The sequence below is a fragment of the Schistocerca americana genome, chromosome 7 (assembly GCF_021461395.2).
Source record: "Schistocerca americana isolate TAMUIC-IGC-003095 chromosome 7, iqSchAmer2.1, whole genome shotgun sequence".
Taxonomy (NCBI): Eukaryota; Metazoa; Arthropoda; class Insecta; order Orthoptera; family Acrididae; genus Schistocerca; species Schistocerca americana.
Genome location: NC_060125.1, coordinates 64,066,251 through 64,089,107, shown reverse-complemented (window position 1 = coordinate 64,089,107; position 22,857 = coordinate 64,066,251). Strand labels below are relative to the sequence as shown.

The 22,857-nt window shown below is 37.0% G+C and overlaps 1 protein-coding gene across 1 annotated transcript in view; it reads right to left on the bottom strand.

Annotated features, from left to right (window-relative positions):
• LOC124622703 (cationic amino acid transporter 3-like) overlaps positions 1-22,857 on the bottom strand; it is a 162,277-nt gene that overhangs the window by 28,739 nt on the left and 110,681 nt on the right. Inside the window, exon 8 of the mRNA XM_047148493.1 lies at positions 3,283-3,380. Within this exon, the coding sequence (XP_047004449.1) occupies positions 3,283-3,380 (98 nt within the window). The remainder of the gene's footprint in view (positions 1-3,282; positions 3,381-22,857) is intronic.

Here is a 22,857-nt window from a genome sequence, read left to right as displayed (position 1 = left end):
ATGTTGAGAAAATGGCTTGAAAAGGAACCTGAAGGTGAGGGACCTAACAGGCATCCCAAGAGATGGTGCATCACTCAAGTGAAATGGGATGTGGAAGTAAAAGGAGTGGTATAACAACAAGTTGAGAGGCAAGACATGTACCTCGACATACCGTATATACACAAATAGTCTGCACATGTTTTTTCCCGAAATTTAGTACGAAAAACTGGGGTGCGCGGATTATTCGAAATATTGTTGGTACTGCTCCGCCTCCAACAATACATCCCATTATACCATTGCATTGTTGCAGCCTCAGTCTGTGATGCACCAGTAGCATGTTAGGAGTGAAGTATTAACATCTTCAATCTTGTTAATTATGGCTACAAGCTCTCGTTATCGCTCGTACACTGCTAAAGAAAAAGTGAAAATTATTGAAGAAGCCGAGAATATTGGAAACCGTGCAGCAGGAAGAAAGTACGACATGAGTGATAGTTGTATTCGCAACTGGTGAAAAAATAAAATACAGCTTCAAGAAACTAATAGTAATCGCCGGGCATTTCACAGCCAAAAAGCGAAGCATCCGGACCTCGAGAAAAGGCTCTGCGATTATGTAGATGAGAAGTGACAATACGGATGCGCAGTGACAAGTGAAATGTGCCAACATAAAGCATTGTCTTTAGCCAAAGAACTAGGCATTACCAGTTTCAAAGCTAGCTGAGGCTGGCTATCAAGATTTTTCAACCGAAATGGTTTAGGATTCTGGAGGAAAACTACTATTGCTCAGCGGCTTCCAGGCTATTACGAGGAAAAAATAGTGAATTTTCATTGTTAGGTGATAAACCTGCACCGTAAACAGTCCTATATATTATTGCAAATTGGTAATGCGGATCAAATGCCAGTCTATTTTGAGATGCCGCTCGACAACACGGTGAACAGGAAAGGAGAATCCAGCATCATGATACGAACTGGTGGCAGTGAGAAACAAAGATGTACAGTGATGTTGTGTGTAACTGGCGATGGACGACAGCTACCTCCTTATGTGATATTTAAAAGGAAAACTATTCCGTAAATATCAGTAAAAGGCATACCGGTATTAGTGAGAGTGAATCCGAAAGGGTGGATGGACAATGAACTTATAATTGACTGGGTGACACATGTCTGGCAATGTCGTCCTGGTGCGTTACTGAATTTACGCAACTTGTTACGCCTGGACAGTTTCCGCGGACATACAACTAAGGAAGTGCGAGACAAATTACAAAAAGGGAAAACTGACTTGGTCCTTATCCCTGGAGGCCTAACATCCATCCTACAACCACTAAATGTGTGTATAAATTGGCCATTCAAAGCTGCACTTAAACAGTGATATATGCAATGGATGGCTGATGAAAACTATAAGTTCACACCTAGTGCAAAAATCAAACGGCTGGATTTGTCCCAGATTTGTGAATGGGTGAAAAGTGCACCGGACTCCATTCCGCAACCACTGGTGGAAAAATCCTGCAAAAAATGTGGAATCACAAATTCACTGGATGGAACAGAGGACGGCGCTCTATGGGAAGATCGTGAAGACGACAATGATTCTCCCACTAGTGATGACGATGAAAGTGATGAATAGAGTGGTAAGAGAGGAAACGTACCGGTATTGACTAAAATATTTTATTGCACATACCGTATTAACAAATTCTTAACAAGATAATTCACATTTCTTTTTTTTGCTGTTGTAGGTACACCTAGAGGCCCGGCTGGCGGTGATAATGTTCCCTGGCCGCCCGCCCATCTAATGGGACAGCCAGCCAGCTGCACGCCGCTGAATCAGTTGCGTTTTAACGATGTATCAACCTGTACAGCAGCATTGCTTCAAACCAGTAGTTATTATGCATACTTTTGAACACATCATAACATTGGAACAAATTTTTTTTTTTTTTTTTTGTAAATAAAACAAATTAAAGCAAAAAATAATTTATTTTTTTTCCTCTTCCTCAAAATTGGGGTGCACGGATTATTTGAGGGTGTGGATTATTCGAGTATATATGGTAGATGGAAAACACAATTATACCTCATGCCCATGCAATCTGAGATGGTTAATAGATGACGATAATGATGATGACTGACAATAGCTTCACAATACATGTACTTGCTTATGAAGAACCAGCCACAATTTGAAAATAACAATAGCATTTATAAATACAACATTAACAACAAAAATAGCCACCATGATTCCTGTCTTTTGTGTATAGAAAGGAACAATGTATGCAGCCATAAAAATATATTGCTATCTGTCTAGTGAATTAAAGGTGGTAACAAACACAATGAACATAATTTTTATGACAAATATCTTAGTGTACTTTGGTTACACATATTAAATTTTATTTTAGTTAATGATTAAAATAAAAACCCTGGTGTACAAAAAAGAAAGGAAGTCAGATTGTAAATATGTTTCATTACAGACCATTCATGATGTTTTATTTTAATAAAATGAAATGCATTTGTTGACAAAACATACATTTTCTTGTAGTTGCAAAGATGGAATTAAAATACACTCAATAAAAGAAAATGTACAGTATTTGTGAATCTACTGACATATTCCATATCACAGTGAACTGTCACATTGAAGGAACATATAACTAAACTAAACTAAGCTACAGACTTTATGTATCATACTGTTTTAATATAACACAGATGCTAATTATAGTGTGGATAGACATATAAGAAAGTTACCACAAACTGTTCTATTTTAAATTCTCCATTCTGATTATGAGAAACATAATAATCTTGGAATATGTGAAGTGTATCTGTGGTTGTGAATACAAACATCCATCAGCTCGGGAATGTAACACTGAAAATTTGTGTTGGGCTGGGACTTGAACCCAGATTCCTCACTCCACATGAGCAGTTGCCTTCACCACTTTGGCTGTCCATGCAATTACTCAGGGCCACACCCAAATTCCCATATGTCATCATTCCTGCATCACAACCTGTACTCATGCACAAATTCTGTAATTCCCATACAGGGGAGGAGATTTTGATTGAAAGTCACTGCCTGGTATCAGCCTATAAATATGATATTGCAGTGCCTCTGTTGTTAAGAAGAATGATGCAATGTTCCTTCAGACATGCATGCATGTCCATAGGAACAATGCATCATTCTTCTTAACAACACAGGCACTGCAATGTCATATTGTAATAATCTTAAGTTTCAATATAATGGAAGGAAACATTCCACGTGGGATCTATATATAATCTTAAGTTTCAAATAGATAATGACTACCAAAGTTACACATTTTGAAATATTTTGGTACACACCTTGTACTGAGGCTGGAAATAGCACCAATGCTTACAATCCATTGAGCCCAACCCCAACTAGTTTTCTGAAATGCATATAATATTGGCACATCTGCATCCTATGAAGAAACAAATTACAAATCGTACATTGTTATGCTGTTTGATTCACAAAGCATTTTAAATAAATAAAAGAAATCAAATTGCCATCATTTGTGACAAGTGAAATGTTTGTGATTTCTGAATGCAAGAAATATGTCATATAATAATCAATACAAATCCTTTAGATGCTTTTGGGGTTGAACATTATTAATGATGTATCTGCCATGGAAATTACAATTTTAAAAGCAAATCTGCCCCATCACAACCACAATACTAGAAGTGAAAACAATTTCCATATGGAATACAAATCCCTGTTTAGGGTTCAGAACAGAGTTTTATTTTATGGTATAAAAATCTATAACAGGCACTGTCAGACAACAGGCAGGAAATTGAAAATCACCAGATATTCAAAAAACAAAGTAAAAGAAAACCTCATTGCCTTCTAATTCTGAAATATATCAGACTATCTGGACTCAGCAATGTAATTCCACATAGCTCTAATGCATGCATTAACAAATCTCGACTTTAGACAAACCACTGTCAGCTGTCTGTATGCTGGTAAAGTTACATGAAGTAGACAGACACAGAAGCTAGCTCAGTAGTAAAGGAGGAGGACCAGTATTGAGGCAAGTCACTTATGTAAATTATACTAACAATAAATTATCATCAGCGCTAATCTATTATTTCTAAATTAGAAATAATGCCCATATTTAACAATATGATTAGATTAGCTCTGGTCACAATTTATTGTTAGTATAGCTTACAGAAGTGACTTGCCTTATTCCATATCCCTGAAGGCTCTCCTTGATGATGGTGTTCATGGAATATTGTGACTGTGATATGACAGAAAGTTGGGAATGTCCGAAGAATCCACTGAGGCTGGACCAACGGTCCAGGGCTCATCAACAGAGATTCACAGAATATGAGCACGAGGACAAGAAGAAGAGCAAGTGGCCAATGGAGTCAGCACAACAGAAAAATAAAGTCCAAATGAGTGATACAAGATTGAAAACATAGTACATAGCAAAAATCTAAGACCAAACCAGTGGGGTGTAATGAGAACAAAATGAGAGCGCAGCACTTAATGACTCACAGTCCTAGTGGGCGTTGTAATGGATCTGGGAGATGTGTTATTTTCTACCTGATTTGCCGATACCAAATTGTAAATGTTTTCTTATATTTTTGTAAGAATTTTTTTAATTGTAATTTGCCTTATCTTATGTTAATTTACTTATATTTTTGAGAGCGACAGCATATTGATTACTATTAGTAGAAGTGAAGAAGAATATCAAAGAGACTGGTTACAAGTGGAAGCTTGTGTGTTGTGTAAAATGTCTTTGATGCTGGAGTCGTTTTTGACTGTAGTCAGTCGGCAGTTAACTCTTGGTGTGTGTTGATGGTAGAACAATGTGCAGGTCGCCGTCATAAATAATTTGCTAGTGAACAGAAAAAAATGAATTATGTTACCATTTTTTTATATATAAACTTTAAGAAGAAACCACATTCGAAGAAATTATATTTGAAGCACCAAAAATGAGGCAAACGCATTGAACCAGGTCATTTCTGCAACCGACAAAACTGCATTGTGGAACCATACTTCCACTAGACAGCTGAAGCCAAGACAAAAATCATCTTGTAACCATTTCACAGAAAAGGTACTGTCACGAAATATGCCAAATTTAAGTAAATAAAAATAGTGAGCATATTTCAGCTGGGGGCTCAGCCGGGATACCATATTTCAACTGGGGACTGTAGCCGGGATATCGTGTTCACGTGATCTTTGACAGTGCTACGAGGAAGAAAATTTTTGTGTGTTAATACCAGTTTTTTCAGAATGTGTGTTACAGTATTTGTGTTCATCAGGAAGTAAAAGTTTTGGAGAAGAAATGTTTCGGCAAGAAATGTAGTTCACGACAGAAGAAGTAATTTCAAGAATTTTGGTCAACAATCACATGCATGGAAAACGTGGATTTGCAACAGTAGAAGAGTGTTCCCAATAAGTCACGAAACCCTCGTATTTTGTTAAAACAATATTTTTATCTTGTTTTGTATTGTTGTGTATAAATTGTTTTTTCTTCACAATGACATGAGATTTTCGAGAGTATTGTGCCTAAAGTAGAAAATTGTAATTTAATAGACTTCGAAAATCAGGACAGGTCAAATGAAACAGAAAGAACCGATCAATTTGATTTAAAAAGTTTTCTTGTAAATTTCACGAAAGAAATTAAACAATCAGTTGACGACCATAAGACTTACTGGGATGAAAAAATTGATAACATTTTGTTGCAAGTCCAAGCAGTCAATACCCAAGTGGGTGATCTTTCGAACAGAGTTGGTAGTGTTGAGGAAAAAATTGAATCTGTGAAAGCAAAAGTAAACGAAATTGATGCTAAATTGAGCGATGAAATTAATACTGTAAAAAATGAGTTACTGGCAGATAGGGAAAGAAATTTAATTGATTTTAATGAGATAAAAGGGGAAATTAAAAATTTGGATGAGAACACAAAAGTTTTAGTAAAAAATGTAGAACAAGAAACTGACAATCGTTTGGTTACCGTAGAAAAAAAAGTAGAATGCAATGATTTAGAAAACAAAAAATCTGTCAAAGAACTTAGCGAAAAACTTGAAAGTTTTGACATTGAATTTCAAAGCAAAAATCACAATGTCAACACATGCAATATTGTATCTAATATTCCAGTGAAGCACTTTTCGGCAGATAGACCCTTACATCCCGTTGATTTTATACAGTATTGTAAGGATTGCTTTTTACCTCACTCACCAGGTGATATGAAAATTAAATTTGTGAAAAAATTCTTGGAAGGGGAAGCTTTGACTTGGGCAAACCAGGTTGTAACTGTGGGGATGACCTTTTCAGAATTTGAATCAAAATTTCTGGAAAATTTTTGGGATGATCTTAAACAAACTAGAATCAAAAGTGAATTTTTGAATGGGAGAAACTATAGAGAATCAGATGGGAGCAAAAGTGAACTTCAAAAACTTATTCATTTAACAAAACCTTTGGATGACTTGATCAAAATTGATACCTTAAAGAGAAGATTGCCATCAGCAATGCAGTTGAGTTTAGTTCATTGTCCTGATAGTAATGTTGAGCAGTTTCTCAATTATATTGAAAAGTTGGATAGGGTAACAACAAGAACACACAATGGGTTTACTCACGCAGATAATGGTCAAAATTGGGGAAATGATATCTTTCAAAAAAGGGAACAAAACAATTATCATGGTGTCAGTCAAAATTCAGGTGGATATAACAATTTTCAAAAGAAGGACCATAATTTTCATCCAAAACAAGAACAACATTTTCACGGAAATAATCAACAAAATAGAGAACGCTTTAGGGATCAAAATCACAGAAATTTTGCTAGAGATCAGTACAATAGAAACTACCAACAATCAGGTAATGTTTGGCATAGGAATGGGAACAGAAATGTTGATCAGAGACATTGGCAGAACCACAATCAGCTGTTCAAACAGGAACCAGTTGTTATTCAGGAAATAAAAAACTAGTAGACGCCCCCTTGAAGGTCCGCAAGGTTGATGCAGAAGGTGAGCATGATGGATGTGACTATCACAAACCCAAACATGACAGTTCCAAACCGAAGCTATCACATGAGGTTATTAGTTGTTACTTATTGAAAAAATTTCAAGAGGAAAATAGTGATGATATTGATAAAGATAAAATTTTCAGTACACAAGAACATACAGTAGATAAAAGTAATTGTGATTCATTTAATTTAACAGAGTTTTACACTTGGGCAGAAAAGAACAACACTTTGTCAGATGATGTAATTTGTAGTAGTTCAGAGATGTGTGTGAATGAAAGAGAGAATGCATGCTGTGAGAATGAAAATATTGGTGAAAGGGATCTGGTAACTTTAGAAAGGGGAAATTATATTTTAGGGGATAATTTGAATGTGTATGACCTGAATATGTATAATGATAATGATGTTGATGATAAAGTTGATAATGATGGTAATGGTATTGATGATGATGTTGAGGAAAAGTGTTTCATTAGTTTAAATAGTGAGTTGGGTATACACATGGTTGAAAATGGATTAAATAGTGAGAATATTATAGAAATTCCCAGGGATGTTACCAGGATGAATAAGGCTCGCAAGCAATGTTTACAAAAGTGTGAATTTTGATGTTGTTGGTAAAGAATCTGACTTCACAAATAATGATGACACATGTATAACTTCTAACCTAAGCGAAACTTTTACAGATACTAATGACACACACAAATTTCTTAATAATCTATGGCTGAACAGTGAAACTATTTCTTTTGACAAGAACTTTAGAAAGATGCTTATTAATATATGTGAAACTATATGTCCTGTGTGGTGGAAAAAGATATTTTATTTTTGAAAAGCTGAAGGATAAGTACTTCAATAGTAGACAATGTGATTTGGATGAAAATTCTTGGCTATTTGAGATAATAGAGAGTACTGATGACAATTTTGTATCTTGTGCAAATTTTATAACTGTGACAAATAATACATGTAATGATATACCATATGATTCTGATAATTATAGGTTTGGGGAAATTGAAAGTGATTTATTACATGAGGTTACAGGTTCTGAAAAAAGTGATCAATTTTGCAGTCCTTATATAAAAGTTCAAATTGGGTCATGGATTGGTAAATATTTAATTGATACAGGAAATGAGGTCTCGGGGATATCTGAAAGGTTAAGCAAGAAATTGAAAGCGGGGAAAGATTATGTTGAAATGCCAGTTGTTGGGATAAAGATAAAAGGTACTACTAGGAAGAGCAATAAATTGGTAAAAAGCCAGGCTTTAGTGACATTTTTAATTGTATCAAGTTGTTCACACATGGATGTTTTGTAATTCAGGAATTTAATGAGGATTTTCTTTTGGGTATGAATTGGATAGTAAAAGTAAATACAGCATTTGATTGGGTTGGAAGAAAACTTTTGATATAAACTAGTGAAAGGGAATACATTCAGACAAATTTTGTGAACACACTTGGTGATCAGAGTAATGAAAATTTTGACAGTATCAATTTACTAAAAGAAAATAGATTGGAGAATATTGAAATTCATAGATTTGATACTGATGAAGTTGAATTTGGGAATTTAGTAAATTTGAAAATTTCAGAAACACAAAATTTATCTGTGGAGCAAAAACAACAGTTAGAAAATCTGCTGTGGGAATACAGTGATGTTTTCAGTGACATACCTGGTAGGGTAAAGGGTTATCAGTGTGAGGTTCAGGTAAAATCCCATGAACCATTTTTCATAAAACCATACAGTATTGCAATATCAAAAAGACCTGCTGTTGAGAAAGAGCTGAAAAAGATGGATGTAATATAATAGAAAGGAGTATCAGTGCATATAATAATCCTCTAGTAGTAGTTTCGAAAAAAGATGGTGGAGTAAGATTGGTTTTGGACTCTAGACACTTAAACAAAATTTTGTTCAGACAGACAGACCATCCCGAAAATATTGATGAGTTACTCTATAAATTTACAGATATAAAATATATGTCAAGTTTGGATCTAACTTCAGGTTTTCATCAGGTACCACTTTCGGTTAATTCTAGAAAATATACTGCTTTCTTGTACAATGGTAAGAGTTACCAATATTGTGTTGTGCCATTTGGGTTAAATTCTTCTGTTTCTGAATTTATAAGAGCTTTGGATCATGTACTGGGGCAAGAACTTGCATCTAAACTGATAATTTATGTATTTTGGTTACAGGGCAAAATTGGGAGGAACATTTTTCGATTTTGAAGTCAGTTTGTGAAAAACTTAGAAAAGGGGGAATGATATTAAAATTAGAGAAATGTAAGTTTGCAGTTTCTGAATTAAAATTTTTGGGTCATGTTGTCACAGACAAGGGAACTTTGGCAGATCCAGAAAAAATTAAAGCAATTTCAGAAATTCCTATTCCTAAGACTAAAAAACAATTAAAGTCATTCTTTGGGTTATGCGGTTATTACCGAAAACATATAAGTGATCAGAGTCTGAATGCACCATGTTTAAGTCAGTTACTTAAGAAAAACACTGTTTGGGTTTGGGATAAAAGTTGTCAGGAAGAGTTTGATAATATTAAGCAAGAGTTGAGGAAGCAACACTTATTACACAGACCTGATTTTAATTTACCATTTTGTTTGAACACTGATAGCAGTAATTATGGGCTTGGAGCAGAGTTATTTCAAGAAAGAGTAGAGAATGGAGTTAAGATACATTGTACCATAGCATTTGCAAGCAGAATGTTGCTCAAGCATGAGAAAAATTATACAGTCACAGAGAAGGAACTTCTGGCAATTCATTGGGCTTTTACAAAATTTAGAATTTACCTTATTGGACATAAAACCATAGTATTTTCGGATCACAAAGCTTTGAGTTACTTACAAGAGTGCAAATTATACCACAGTAGATTGACCAGATGGGCAATATTTCTGCAACAGTTTGACTTCGAAATCAAGCACATAAAAGGTTCTGAGAATGTAGTAGCTAATTCACTTTCAAGGTTACCAATTGGGGGAGAAAAGGAGATTTTTGAAAAAGAGGAGGAAAATCAATTCAAAATTAGATACCTGAAAGGGGTGGAAAATGAGAAAACAATTAGAGCTATGTGTAACAAAATTAGAAAAAATCAAAATTTAGATCAAAGTTGGAAATTAATCAAAGAATGTCTAGGCAAGAAGGGGTGTGAGAAACTTGATAAATTTTACAAATTACATAAGGGGATTTTATTTCAGAGAACAGGTTTTGGTCATAGTGAGATACAGAAGTGCATTCAAAAGATACAAGAAAACGTTTATTTTTACAATATTGGAAAGAAGGTAAGAAAAGAATTGGCAACCTGTGACAAATGTCGGAGAGTTAAAGTGAGCAATCAAGGACGTGGTGGAGAGATGCAAAACATTATTCCAGAAAAACCTTTAGATCTTATCGCAGTGGACTTATATGGAATGTTACCAAAGAGTAAAGGTGGTTACTGTTACATATTTGTTATGGTAGATGTATTTTCAAAATTAATTAAACTAAATCCAGTGAAAAAAGCTACTAGCCATGAAATTATAATAAAAATTGAAAAAGATTATTACGCACAGGTGGGTAAACCGGAAGCTGTATTATCAGATAATGGTTCACAGTTCACCTCTAAAATTTGGAAAAAGTTTATTGAAAGATCAAATTTGAAGCATATACTTGTATCTGTTTATTCCCCATCCACCAATCCTGCAGCAAGATATATGAGGGAATTTGGGAGACTTTGTAGAACCTATTGTAGCCATAAACATCCAACCTGGTTTGAGCACATGAGAAATTTTGAAGATATTATGAACAGCCTACAACATAGTTCCACAGGATTTTCACCGTATGAGATTATGTTTAATATTAGAGCTCCAAATCTTATATCGGAACTTACTGAATTTCCTAAATGTACACCTTTAACTATGCAAGAGAGAGAAGATATTGTCAGGGAAACTATGAGGAAACAAGGGGAAAAGAGGAATAAAAGACATAACAATAGGGTAAAACTAACCACTTTCAAAATTGGCGATCTTGATCTGGTCAAATCTCATGAAAAATCAAAAATGTTAACTTCAGAAGTTAAAAAAGTCTTTGATATCTATATTGGGCCTTTTGAAGTCATAGAAAATGCACACCCTAATGCTTATCATTTGGTGCACCCTAAGTCAAAGAAATTATTTGGTCTCAGGAATGTTGTCTCTTTGAAAATATATAAACAGAAACCATAATTTCAAAAAATTTAAATAACCTATTATTATCTAAAACAATAGTCCTCCTCTGGAATATGCTTGCTGGAACAAAAAACTACCTGTACAACCAAGTATGTATATTTGCATGTATAAATTAATAATTTGATGTCACATGTTAATTGAAACTGATGAAAAAACACTGTTGTAACAAAGAATGAGAGAAAGATTTATTTTTACTTTTTTACAAACAAAAAAAAGTCTCCATAGTGAGCATTTCCGAATTTTTCTAATTTTTGGAAGCTAAGTCTTCCCTGTGGGTGAAGGCATGCATGTGAGGACATGCATACAAAGGTATAAGTTTCAAAACCAATTTTAGATAAAGCCTCATGATATATGAGCAATTTATTGTTCTTTATACTGATGTTGTGGGGAGCGAAAGTACTCTTCACGAGAATGTGACTAGTAGTAATATTGTAGTAGAGAGGCAAGCGTACATAAATAATTGCAAAAAATTTAGATAATACTGATGTATCTTAAGCTGTACTAAAAGAAGAAAATCATAAGCAAAAAAAAAAATATACAAAAAAAAACATGAGTAAAAAAAATTCAAAAAGAAAATCAGAAGAAAAAATACATAAAAGGCAAATATATAGGAAAAAAACACTACACTATATATATGTCCAGTATCATTTTTTATTGTACAATATGTAAGCATAATGAAATTAACATTAATATGAAAAAAAATTTTTAAACCTTATTCTAGCAAATGAGTTTTACCTTACTATTATTTTCAATCTGTATGCTGTATTTTAGAATATTTCTCATGTATGTTTTATGCCATATATATTTGTCATGTTAAATAATTTCTTTACTTGAATTTTTTGTGTATGAGATTGATGGGGAAGGATCATTGCAACAACAGCCAGTAACAAGTCCACAGATTCAAAGAGTCCAGATTTGGAAGAGGTTATCAGACTGCATCATTAATGTACTAATTGTGTAATACAGATCCATTACTGAGTGTGGTCGGGATTTTGTTGTATATGTTCATAACAATAAAAGCCCTGGGGAGCAGTTGTAATGGATCTGGGAGATGTGTTATTTCTACCGAATTTGTCAATACCAAATTGTAAATGTTTTCTTATATTTTTGTCAGAATTTTTTTTATTTTAATTTGCCTTATCTTATGTTAATTTACTTATATTTTTGAGAGCGACAGCATATTGATTACTATTAGTAGATGTGACGAAGAATATAAAAGAGACTGGTTACAAGTGGAAGCTTGTGTGTTGTGTAAAATGTCTTTGACACTGGAGTCGTCTTTGACTGTAGTCAGTCGGCAGTTAACTCTTGGTGTGTGTTGACGGTAGAACAATGTGCAGGTCGCCGTCATAAATAATTTGCTAGTGAACAGAAAAAAATGAATTATGTTACTATTTTTTTATATAAACTTTAAGAAGAAACCACATTCAAAGAAATGGTATTTGAAGCACCAAAAATGAGGCAAACGCATTGAACCAGGTCATTTCTGCAACCGACAAAACTGCATTGTGGAACCATACTTCCACTAGACAACTGAAGCCAAGACAAATATCATCTTGTAACCGTTTCACAGAAAAGGTACTGTCACGAAATATGCCAAATTTAAGTAAATAAAAATAGTGAGCATATTTCAGCATGGACCCATAGAAAGGCTGTCAGTGATTGAGCATTATGGTCAGGTGAATTTGTTACTGCACAAAGTATTGTACACACCAGTTTGAATGTAAGATTTTGTTGTAATGTAAGTGAGTTGATTCATGGCTCTGTGCCTATCTTTTACATTCATCACCACATCCGAACAACTGAAGGCAGAGCCACTGTGCAGCTAGCTCTACAGTGTGGCAACATGCTCTAATTTGCCAACAAGTTGTGTGTGGCTCTGTGGTACCATACTCCCAGCACTCCAGAGGCAATGCTATCAATTGTAGATGTAACAGTGCCCTGTAGCAGACATCACTGAGTTCTTTATCTAGTGGCCATCATTGAGTTATGTGCTCTCTGATAGGTTTTCAAAATTACCATACCAGAATACCAGGTGGAATCCAATTTGTAGATGATTGAATCAATGAATCTTTCAGGGCCATCTCAGAGTATTTTGGTACTTTGTGCAAACAGTGTACTGGGGGTTTTAATAGACCATCAGGACCTATCAATATTGGTTTATGTGGTTCATGGTTAAATATATTCAGTATAATACTTTCCATAACTAATATCACACATTCATATTTGAATACTTGTAAACAAAACTGCAAGAAAAACAGCAAGGAAATAAAAGACAGTAAGGTTACTAAAAACATAAAATCAGTAGCCTATGATGGATTGCATATCAACTCATTAAAAAGGTGCATAGGCAACATATTTGTTGCCATGGCCACAGCAGTAAATGATGTAATTGCACTAGGTATTTTCCTAGACAGTTGAAGGATAGTGCAAATAACCTCAATTTACAAAAAAGGTGATAAATATAAAACTGGAAACTACCATCCTATTTCAATCATACCTACATTTTTGTAACGTAGTTGAGAATGTTATTCACACTAGACTAATGACAATCCTGAGTCAACATAAATTAATATTTGGAAATCAGAATGGCTTTAAGAGAAACAAGTCAACTTCAGTAGCCATAGCTAAATTAATAGACAAAATAATAACTGCCACAGAGAACAAGCAGTATGTTACTGGAGTGATCCTTGCTCCAGAAAGAGCCTTTGATTGTGCCATCACCATCTTACTTGTCAAGCTGTGGAACCTGGGTATTAGAGGAACTGGCTATGAGTTAAAAAAAGCATATATGAGCACAGAAAAATTTTGTGTTGCTTAAAACATACAGTGAGTCTGTCAAATCCAAACTATCTAATGTTAAATATGAAATGCCTCAAAGCTCTGTATTCAGAACCCTTTTTTCTTGATTTATGCTACTGATATACAGATCTGTTCTCCTAACTATAAGAAAAATATTGTATGCAGATGATACATAACTTGTGTGCAGACACAAAGCCTATGACGGTCAGAAGGTGTTGTGCTAAACTGTAACCAATGAAATAGTCAAGTGTTTCCATGAAAGCCTTCTAAATGTAGGTGTTTTAAAGACTACAATAATGGAATTTAACACTGGGAAACAAATACGATTTGGTATGAAATTATCTGTAGGAAATGACATTATAAAAAAGAAAAAATGGAGAAAATTCTTGGCAATCACAGTCCAGGATGACCTCAAATGGGACATGCATATAGATCCCTTAACCTTTAAGCTGCCAAAAAACAGATTTGCCATAAACATGATTACCAAATATTGTAATGATATGGGAGTACTAAAAACTGCTAATAATTCATTATTTTCATCACATTTAAAGTATGTTCTAGAAATATGGGGTGCAAAGACACAAACAAACCTAAGACATTATAAACATACATAAAACAGATATCAGAATTATTTGTGTTGGAAGCCTAGAGAATCACATCAGAATCTATTTCCAAAAGTTGGTGTGCTTATAGGTGTATATACAGGGTGGTCCATTGATACTGATCTCACGAAATAAGCATCAAATGGAAAAACTACAAAAAATGAAACTCATCTAGCTTGAAGGGGGAAAGCAGATGGCGCTATGGTTGGCCCACTAGATGGAGCTACCATTGGTCAAACGGATATCAAGTGCGTTTTTTAAAATAGGAACCCCCATTTTTTTATTACATATTCATGTAGTACATAAAGAAATATGAATGTTTTAGTTGGACCACTTTTTTCGCTTTGTGATAGGTGGCGCTGTAATGGTCACAAACGTATAAGTACATGGTATCACATAACATTCCGCCAGTGCTGACGGTATTTGCTTCGTGATACATTACCCGTATTACAATGGACCGTTTACCAATTGTGGAAAAGGTCGATATCATGTTGATGTATGGCTATTGTGATCAAAATGCCCAATGGGCATGTGCTATGTATGCTGCTCGGTATCCTGGATGACATCATCCAAATGTCCAGACCATTTGCCAGATAGTTATGTTATTTAAGGAAACAGGAAGTGTTCAGCCACATGTGAAATGTCAACAATGACCTACAACAAATAATGATGCCCAAGTAGGTGTTTTAGATGCTGTCGCGTCTAATCCGCACATCAGTAGCAGACAAACTGCGCGAGAATCGGGAAAAACGTTGGTGTTGAGAATGCTACATCAACATCAATTGCCCCGTACCATATTTCTACGCACCAGGAATAGCATGGCCATGACTGTGAATGTCGTGTACAGTTCTGCCACAGGGCACAAGAGAAGTTACGGGATGATGACAGATTTTTTGTATGCATTCTATTTAGTGATGAAGCATCATTCACCAACAGCGATAACGTAAACCAGCATAATATGCACTGTTGGGCAATGGAAAATCCACGATGGCTGAGACAAGTGGAACATCAGCGATCTTGGCGGGTTAATGGATTCTGTGGCATTATGGGAGGAAGGATAATTGGCCCCCATTTTATCGATACCAATGCAAATTGTGCAATGTATGCTGATTTCCTACATAATGTTCTACTGATGTTGCTACAAGATGTTTCACTGCATGACAGAACGGCGATGTACTTCCAACATGATGGATGTCCAGCACATAGCTCACGTGCAGTTCAAGCGGTATTGAACAGCATATTTCATAACAGGTGGATTGGTCATCAGAGCACCATACCATGGCCCACACGTTCACCGGATCTGACATCCCTGGATTTCTTTCTGTGCAGAGAGTTGAAAGATATTTGCTATTGTGATCCACCAACAACGCCTGACAACATGCGTCAGCACATTGTCAATGCATGTGCAAACATTATGGAAGGAGAACTACACACTGTTGAGTGGAATGTCGTTACACATATTGCCAAATGCATTGAGGTTGACGGACATCATTTTGAGCATTTATTGCATTAATGTGGTATTTACAGGTACTCAAGCTGTAACAGCATGCATTCTCAGAAATGATAATTTCACAAAGGTACATGTATCACATTGGAACAACCGAAATAAAATGTTCAAACATACATATGTTCTGTATTTTAATTTGAAAAACCTAGCTGTTACCAACTGTTCGTCTAAAATTGTGAGCCATATGTTTGTGACTATTACAGCACCATCTACCACAAAGCGAAAAAATTGGTCAAACTAAAACATACATATTTCTTTACGTACTACATGAATATGTAATAAAAAAATGGGGGTTCCTATTTTAAAAAAAACACACTTGATATCCGTTTGACCATCTAGCGGGCCAACCATAGCGCCATCTGGTTTCCCCCTTCAAGCTAGACAAGTTTTGTTCTTAGTAGTTCTTTCATTTGATGCTTATTTCATGAGATATTTGGCCCAGTCAAGATCAATGGACCACCCTGTATATTAACAGTAATATTGCTTGTGGAAGCAGTAAATCCAAACATCAATTGTGACCAGCAAGACAAAAATTCAGATACCATGTAAACAGCCACAGAGCAGCTATATGTGAAAAAATGCACTTCATGCTGGGCTGAAGCTAGCCAGTACTCTACCAAAAAGTGTCACAACACTTCCTACCAGCAAATAAAAAGACAAGCTAAAAATAATGTTAACTGAAAATCAGATACATGTACAGTATTTAACGATCATTTCCCGAGCATTGCTGGTGAACTAAATAAAAATTTAGTTTCTACACGGAATCATAAAACTTTATTGGCAAATGCCTTTCTGAGATTGATGTCTGAAATACAGCTCTGTGATACAGACAAGGTCAAGATTGAGTCAATAATTGAATCTCTGAAGATGAAGGACTCTCATGGATATGATGAAGTGCCTACCAGAATATTAAAGTACTGTGCTGCACATGTTAGCCCATATTTGTAATCTTTCCTTTAGTAATGGTCAGTTTGCTGAACGATTAAAGTACTCAGTAATAAAGCTGCTTTATAAAAAATAAGAAAAGGATAATGTAGACAATTTTAGACTTATTTCCATGCCATCAGTGTTTGCTAAGGTTATTGAAAAGGCTTTTTCTGTAAGGATAATTGATCATTTTATAGCACATAATTTGCTATCAAATGTACAGTTCAGCTTTAGGAGACATTTAACAACTGAAAATGCTATGTTCTCTATTCTCTGTGAGGTACTGGATGGGTTGGACAAAATGTTTCGAAATATAGGCATATTTTTAGATTTAACTAAGGCATTTGATTGTGTTGATCACAAAATATTGCTCCAGAAGTTGGACCATTATGGAATACAGGGAGTAGCTCACAACTGTTTCACCTCTTACTTTAGCAACAGATAGCAAAACAGTCATTATTCACAATCTGAGAATGGCTGTGATGTGGCGTCTGAGTGGGGTACAGTCAAGTGGGGGTGTGTGCCAGGGATCAGAATTGGGGCCACTCCTGCTCCTTATTTACATAAATGAAATGCCCTCTAGTATTATGGATAACTCTAAAATATTTCTGTTTGCTGATGACACTAGCTTGGTAGTAAAGGATGTTGTGTGCAACACTGATCTGGCTTCAAATAGTGCAGTTCATGACCTAATTTCATGGCTTGTAGAAAATAAACTAATGCCAAATCACAGTAAGACTCAGTTTTTAGTTTCTAACACGCAATTCAACATAACGTGGCGTTTTAATTTCACAAAATGGACATATGATTAGTGAAACTGAACATTTCAAATTTCTAGGTGTTCAGATAGATTTGATTTGATTTTAACAAGGAAGCTAAGACAACTTAGGTCCAACCCACCACTGCCTGCACCGAAACTAAGTTTATTGTGCAGTATCACTCCCTGTATATCTAGTAAAGCCAAACAATCCCCTTAAATAGTGCAAGGAGTCCCTCTGCCAGGTTTTGTTAGACACATTTTCTTCAGGTCTAGCTGTCCTGAAGATTTTGTATGTTTTACTCTCCATTAACATGCCTTCGAAGATTAGGTGTGATGCAGTTTCTTCACCCTCATCACAGATCCTACATTTAGGGTTCTCTTCTGTTATACCCACTGTGTGTAGGTGTTTTCTGAAATCCCCATGGCCAGTCATCAGTCCAGTCATGAGTGTGATCTTTTTCCTGTTCAATCCCAGGGTTACATAGATTCTTTTAAAACGTGGCTTGGGCATCATTACCTTACCACGTTTTTGTTTATGGACCTTGGTCCAATATCCTGTCAGGACAGGTTTCGGTCCAATAAATCAAGTTGTTGCCCCCATACTAGCCAATCTGTCAGCTTGTTCACTGCCACAGATCTTTGAGTGGCCAGGGATCCACACTAGGTTTACCTTATTGCTTCCCCCTAGCTCCACCAGAGCCCTGTGGTATTCTGCAACATTCTTAGATCTTGTTGCAGGAGCTGCCTGGCTGTCTTAATAGATGTAGATGCTACAGTCCTTGTAGCACCTACTCACATTCTCCTCCACACATGCCCTGATTGCAGTAATTTCAGCTTGGAATACAGAGGCCAGTTTTCCTAGAGAGGTGATGCCCTCCAGTCTTGGGTGAACCCTGTACACCCCTGCCCCAATGCCTTGATCTATTTTCAATCCATCAGTGAACACAAACTATGTCCCCTGTATGGTGTCCAACTGTTTTTTCCCACTGCACCCTGCTTCTAATTGTTATACTGTATGGCTTGTCAAAGCAGTTGGGAGTTATAATATAGTCGGCAGGCATTTCCCCAGCCATTCCTATATTTACCTCACTCACTATGTTTGTGTGTGATTCTGGATATCCGAATGAGACCCAGTTTTTGCAAGTTTTAAGTCTGTGTGCCCCATCTGTTGCCTCCATCTTGGCCCAAAGTTGTAGTGGAGGCATGTTCAGCATGGCTTCCATTCCAGCAGCTAGTGTGCTGCTAATCTGGCTGTTATGGCTAAGCCGGCCAATCTCTGCACCTTAGCAAGCTCCTTAGCTGCAACCTGCTGTTCTACCTTCTTCCACCACACTATGACCCCATAGGAAATCCTATGTCTGACCACTGTGGTGTATATCCAGTGCATACCCCTATGGCTTAGGCCCCAGTTTTTGCCACAAGCCCTTCTAGTACTCACTACAGTACTTTTTATCTTGGTGCAGATACTATTAATGTGAAAGGGGTCCATGTTAGCTTCTCATCTAGAGTTACTCCTAGATATTTCACTAACCCCTTCACAGGTAGAGTTTCATCTTAGTGCTTTACATTCCAACTTGAGTGTTGAATATGTCTCTTTGTAAATGGCACCACAACAGTCTTCTTAGGATTAACCCTCAGATCCTGTTTGATGCACCGGTTTTGCACAATGTCTAAATGTCCTTGTGCCATATTTCTAACTGTATCAGTAAATTTGCCAAGTATTACTATGACAAGATCATCTGTGTATCCTTGGCAGAAGCATTGTCTGGAATTTAATTCCTCAATGAGTTTGTTCACCCCTAGTTCCAAAACAGAGGGGACAAAACTCCTCCTTGTAGGCAGCCTCTAGTGGTGTTAATTACCATCTTTTTATTCATCATGGTAGCCTTTCCTTTTCTTCCACTAAGCATGGCCATGGTCCACCTGCATATAGTGGTCCCCAGGTCATGCACCTTTACTGCCCTTACCATGGACTCAAAGGTTGTGTTACTAAAGGCTCCCTTGATATCCAGGAAGATGCAGAGGCCTATTTCTTGGAAGTGAAGTGCTTTCTCCACCTTCCCAACGAGTTGGTGCAGAGCTGACTTGCATGATTTACCTGGTTGATATGCATGTTGGTTTGAATGTAGAGGGGTCCCTACTTAGTCTCCTCTCCTCAACATATACATTAATCCATTTTTCCAATGTTTTGAGAATGAAGGTGGGCAGACTGATTGGTCTCATATCCTTTGCCTTGGTATGATCAATTCTCCCTGGCTTTGGAATGAGGACAACCTTCACTGCCCTCCAGGCATTGGGAATGGTCCCTACTGCTAGGCTAACCCTGAATAGCTTGCACAGGACTCCTATGAGCTTCTCTCCTGCCTGTTGCAGAAAAGCTGGAAAAATTCCATCTCCGCCAGGTGACTTGAATTGTTGGAATGTTCCCACTGCCCACTGTATTTTATTAAAGTTCACACACTCCTTGGCCAATACCCAGTCCTCTCTTTGAGTGCCTAAGAACCATTGTCTCTCTGGTGTCACACTCTTGACTGTGTTTTCCAGCAGAGCATATCAAGGAAAGTGAATTCTGAGGAGCAGTTCCAGCATCTCATGTGCTATCTTGGTATGTTCCCTATCCTCCTTCCTCAATGTACCTCCTGGACTGGCTGGTATGCTAGTGAGAATCTTGTGAAGTCTGACTTGTGCAGCCGTGCTCTCCACTTCCTCACAGAATGCCTTCCAGGATGCCTTCTTTGCTTGTCTCATTGCTAGATTGTAGTTCACAAGGGCCTCACGATATTTAGCCCACTGTCCTTTATGTCTCGCACTATTAAACAGTCTCCGTACCTGTTTTCTTTGCGTTTCCAATTTGTTATTCCACCAAGGAACACTCCTTTTGTTCACTTCCTGGTGATTGTGCAGTTGTCATGATATGAGGTCACTATGGCAGAGGTAACAGCCTCTGCTACTTCCTCAAATTCTACTGGATTCCTTATTGAGGTTTTAATTTCTGATAAGCCTAAATCAAGGTCCCTCCTACATGTCTCCCAGTCTGTTTTCCTGGGATTCCTATAGGTCATGGTCTGTCTGATTCCCATTTCAACCTTGAATTTAATGTACATGTGGTCTGGTTAGGATGGCTCCAACATCACATGCCATTGTTTGACTTAGCAGCCCACCATCAGGGAACTAAAGGTTATGTCAATTACTTCTTCCCTTCTGCTATTCCTGAATATGGGTTCATTGGCCCTATTCAGGACCTCTAATTTGTTAGCTAAAAGGGATTCAAGAAGGTACTCACCTCTCATGTTGAGGTCCTTGCTACTCCACACTAGGTTGTGGGCACAGGCATCGCATCCCACCAGCAGTTGGTCATCTTGATGATGGCAAGTCTCTACCAGTCTCCTCACCTCCAAGGGAGGAGGAGAGCTGTCTTCATAAGGGATGTATGTTGAGGCCAAAACAATTTCACTCGTGATACCTTCCACACATTGCTGCATTTTAATGGTCACTAAATCCCAAGGGCAGAAATCCATCATTGGCATTTCTTTCATGCCTTGACCTTTGGGTCAAGATGGAGGCAGCAGATGGGGCACACAGACTTAAAACCAGCAAAAACTGGGCTTCATTCGGATATCCAGATCACACACAAACATAGTGAGTGAGGTAAATATAGGAATGGCTGGGGAAATGACTGCTGACTATATAACAACTCCCAACTGCTTCAACAAGCTGTACAGTATAATAACTGGAAGCAGGGAGCAGTGAGAAGAAACAGTTGGACACCATAGGGGGACATAGTTTGTGTTCATTGATGGGTTGAAAATAGATCAAGGCATTGGGGCAGGGGTGTACAGGGTTCATCCAAGACTGGAGGGCATCACCTCTCTAGGAAAACTGGCCTCTGTATTCCAAGCTGAAATTACTGCAGTCAGGGCATGTGTGGAGGGGAATATGCATAGGTGCTACAAGGACTGTAGCATCAACACCTATTAAGACAGCCAGGCAGCACTGAAATCATTGGCAGCTCCTGCAACAAGATCTAAGAATGTTGCAGAATGTCACAGGGCTCTGGTGGAGCTAGGGGGAGGAAATAGGGTAAACCTAGTGTGGGTCCCTGGCCACTCAGAGATCTGTGGCAGTGAACAAGCTGACAGATTGGCTAGTATGGGGGCAACAACTACATTTATTGGACTGGAACCTGTCCTGACACTCACCAAGGCTTTGATCAGATTAGAACTACGGAAATGGCTTAGGAAACAGCACATAGGATATTGGACCAAGGTCCATAAACAAAAACATGGTAAGGTAATGATGCCCAAGCCATGTTTTAAAAGAAGCTATGCAATCCTGGGATTAAACAGGAAAGAGATCACACTCATGACTGGACTGATGACCGGCCATGGGAATTTTAGAAAACACCTACACATAGTGGGTATAGCAGAAGAGGACCCTAAATGTAGGATCTGTGATGAGGGTGAAGAAACTGCACCACACCTAATCTTCGAAAGCATGGCAGTGGAGTGTAAAACATACAAATCTTCAGGACAACTAGACCTGAAAAAATTGTGTCTAACAAAAAATTGGTAGAGAGACTCCTTGCACTATTTAAGGGCATTGTTTGGCTTTACTAGGTATACAGGGAGCGATACTGCACAATAAACTTAGTTTCGGTGTGGGCAGTGGCAGGTTAGACCTGAGCTGTATTAGCTTCCTTGTTAAAATCAAATCAAATCTATCTGAACACCTAGAAATTTGAAATGTTCAGTTTCACTAATCATATGTCCATTTTGTGAAATTGAAACGTCAGGTTATGTGGAATTTGTGTTAGAAACTAAAAACTGAGTCTTACTGTGATTTGGCATTAGTTTATTTTCTACAAGCCATGAAATTAGGTCATGAACTGCACTATTTGAAGCCAAGTCAATGTTTCACACAACATCCTTTACTACCAAGCTAGTGTCATTAGCAAACAGAAATATTTTAGAGTTATCCATAATACTAGAGGGCATTTCATTTATATAAATAAGGAACAGGAGTGGCCCCAACTCTGATCCCTGGGACACCCCCCACTTGACTGTACCCCACTCAGACGCCACATCACAGCCATTCTCAGATTGTGAATAATGACTGTTTTGCTATCTGTTGCTAAAGTAAGAGGTGAAAC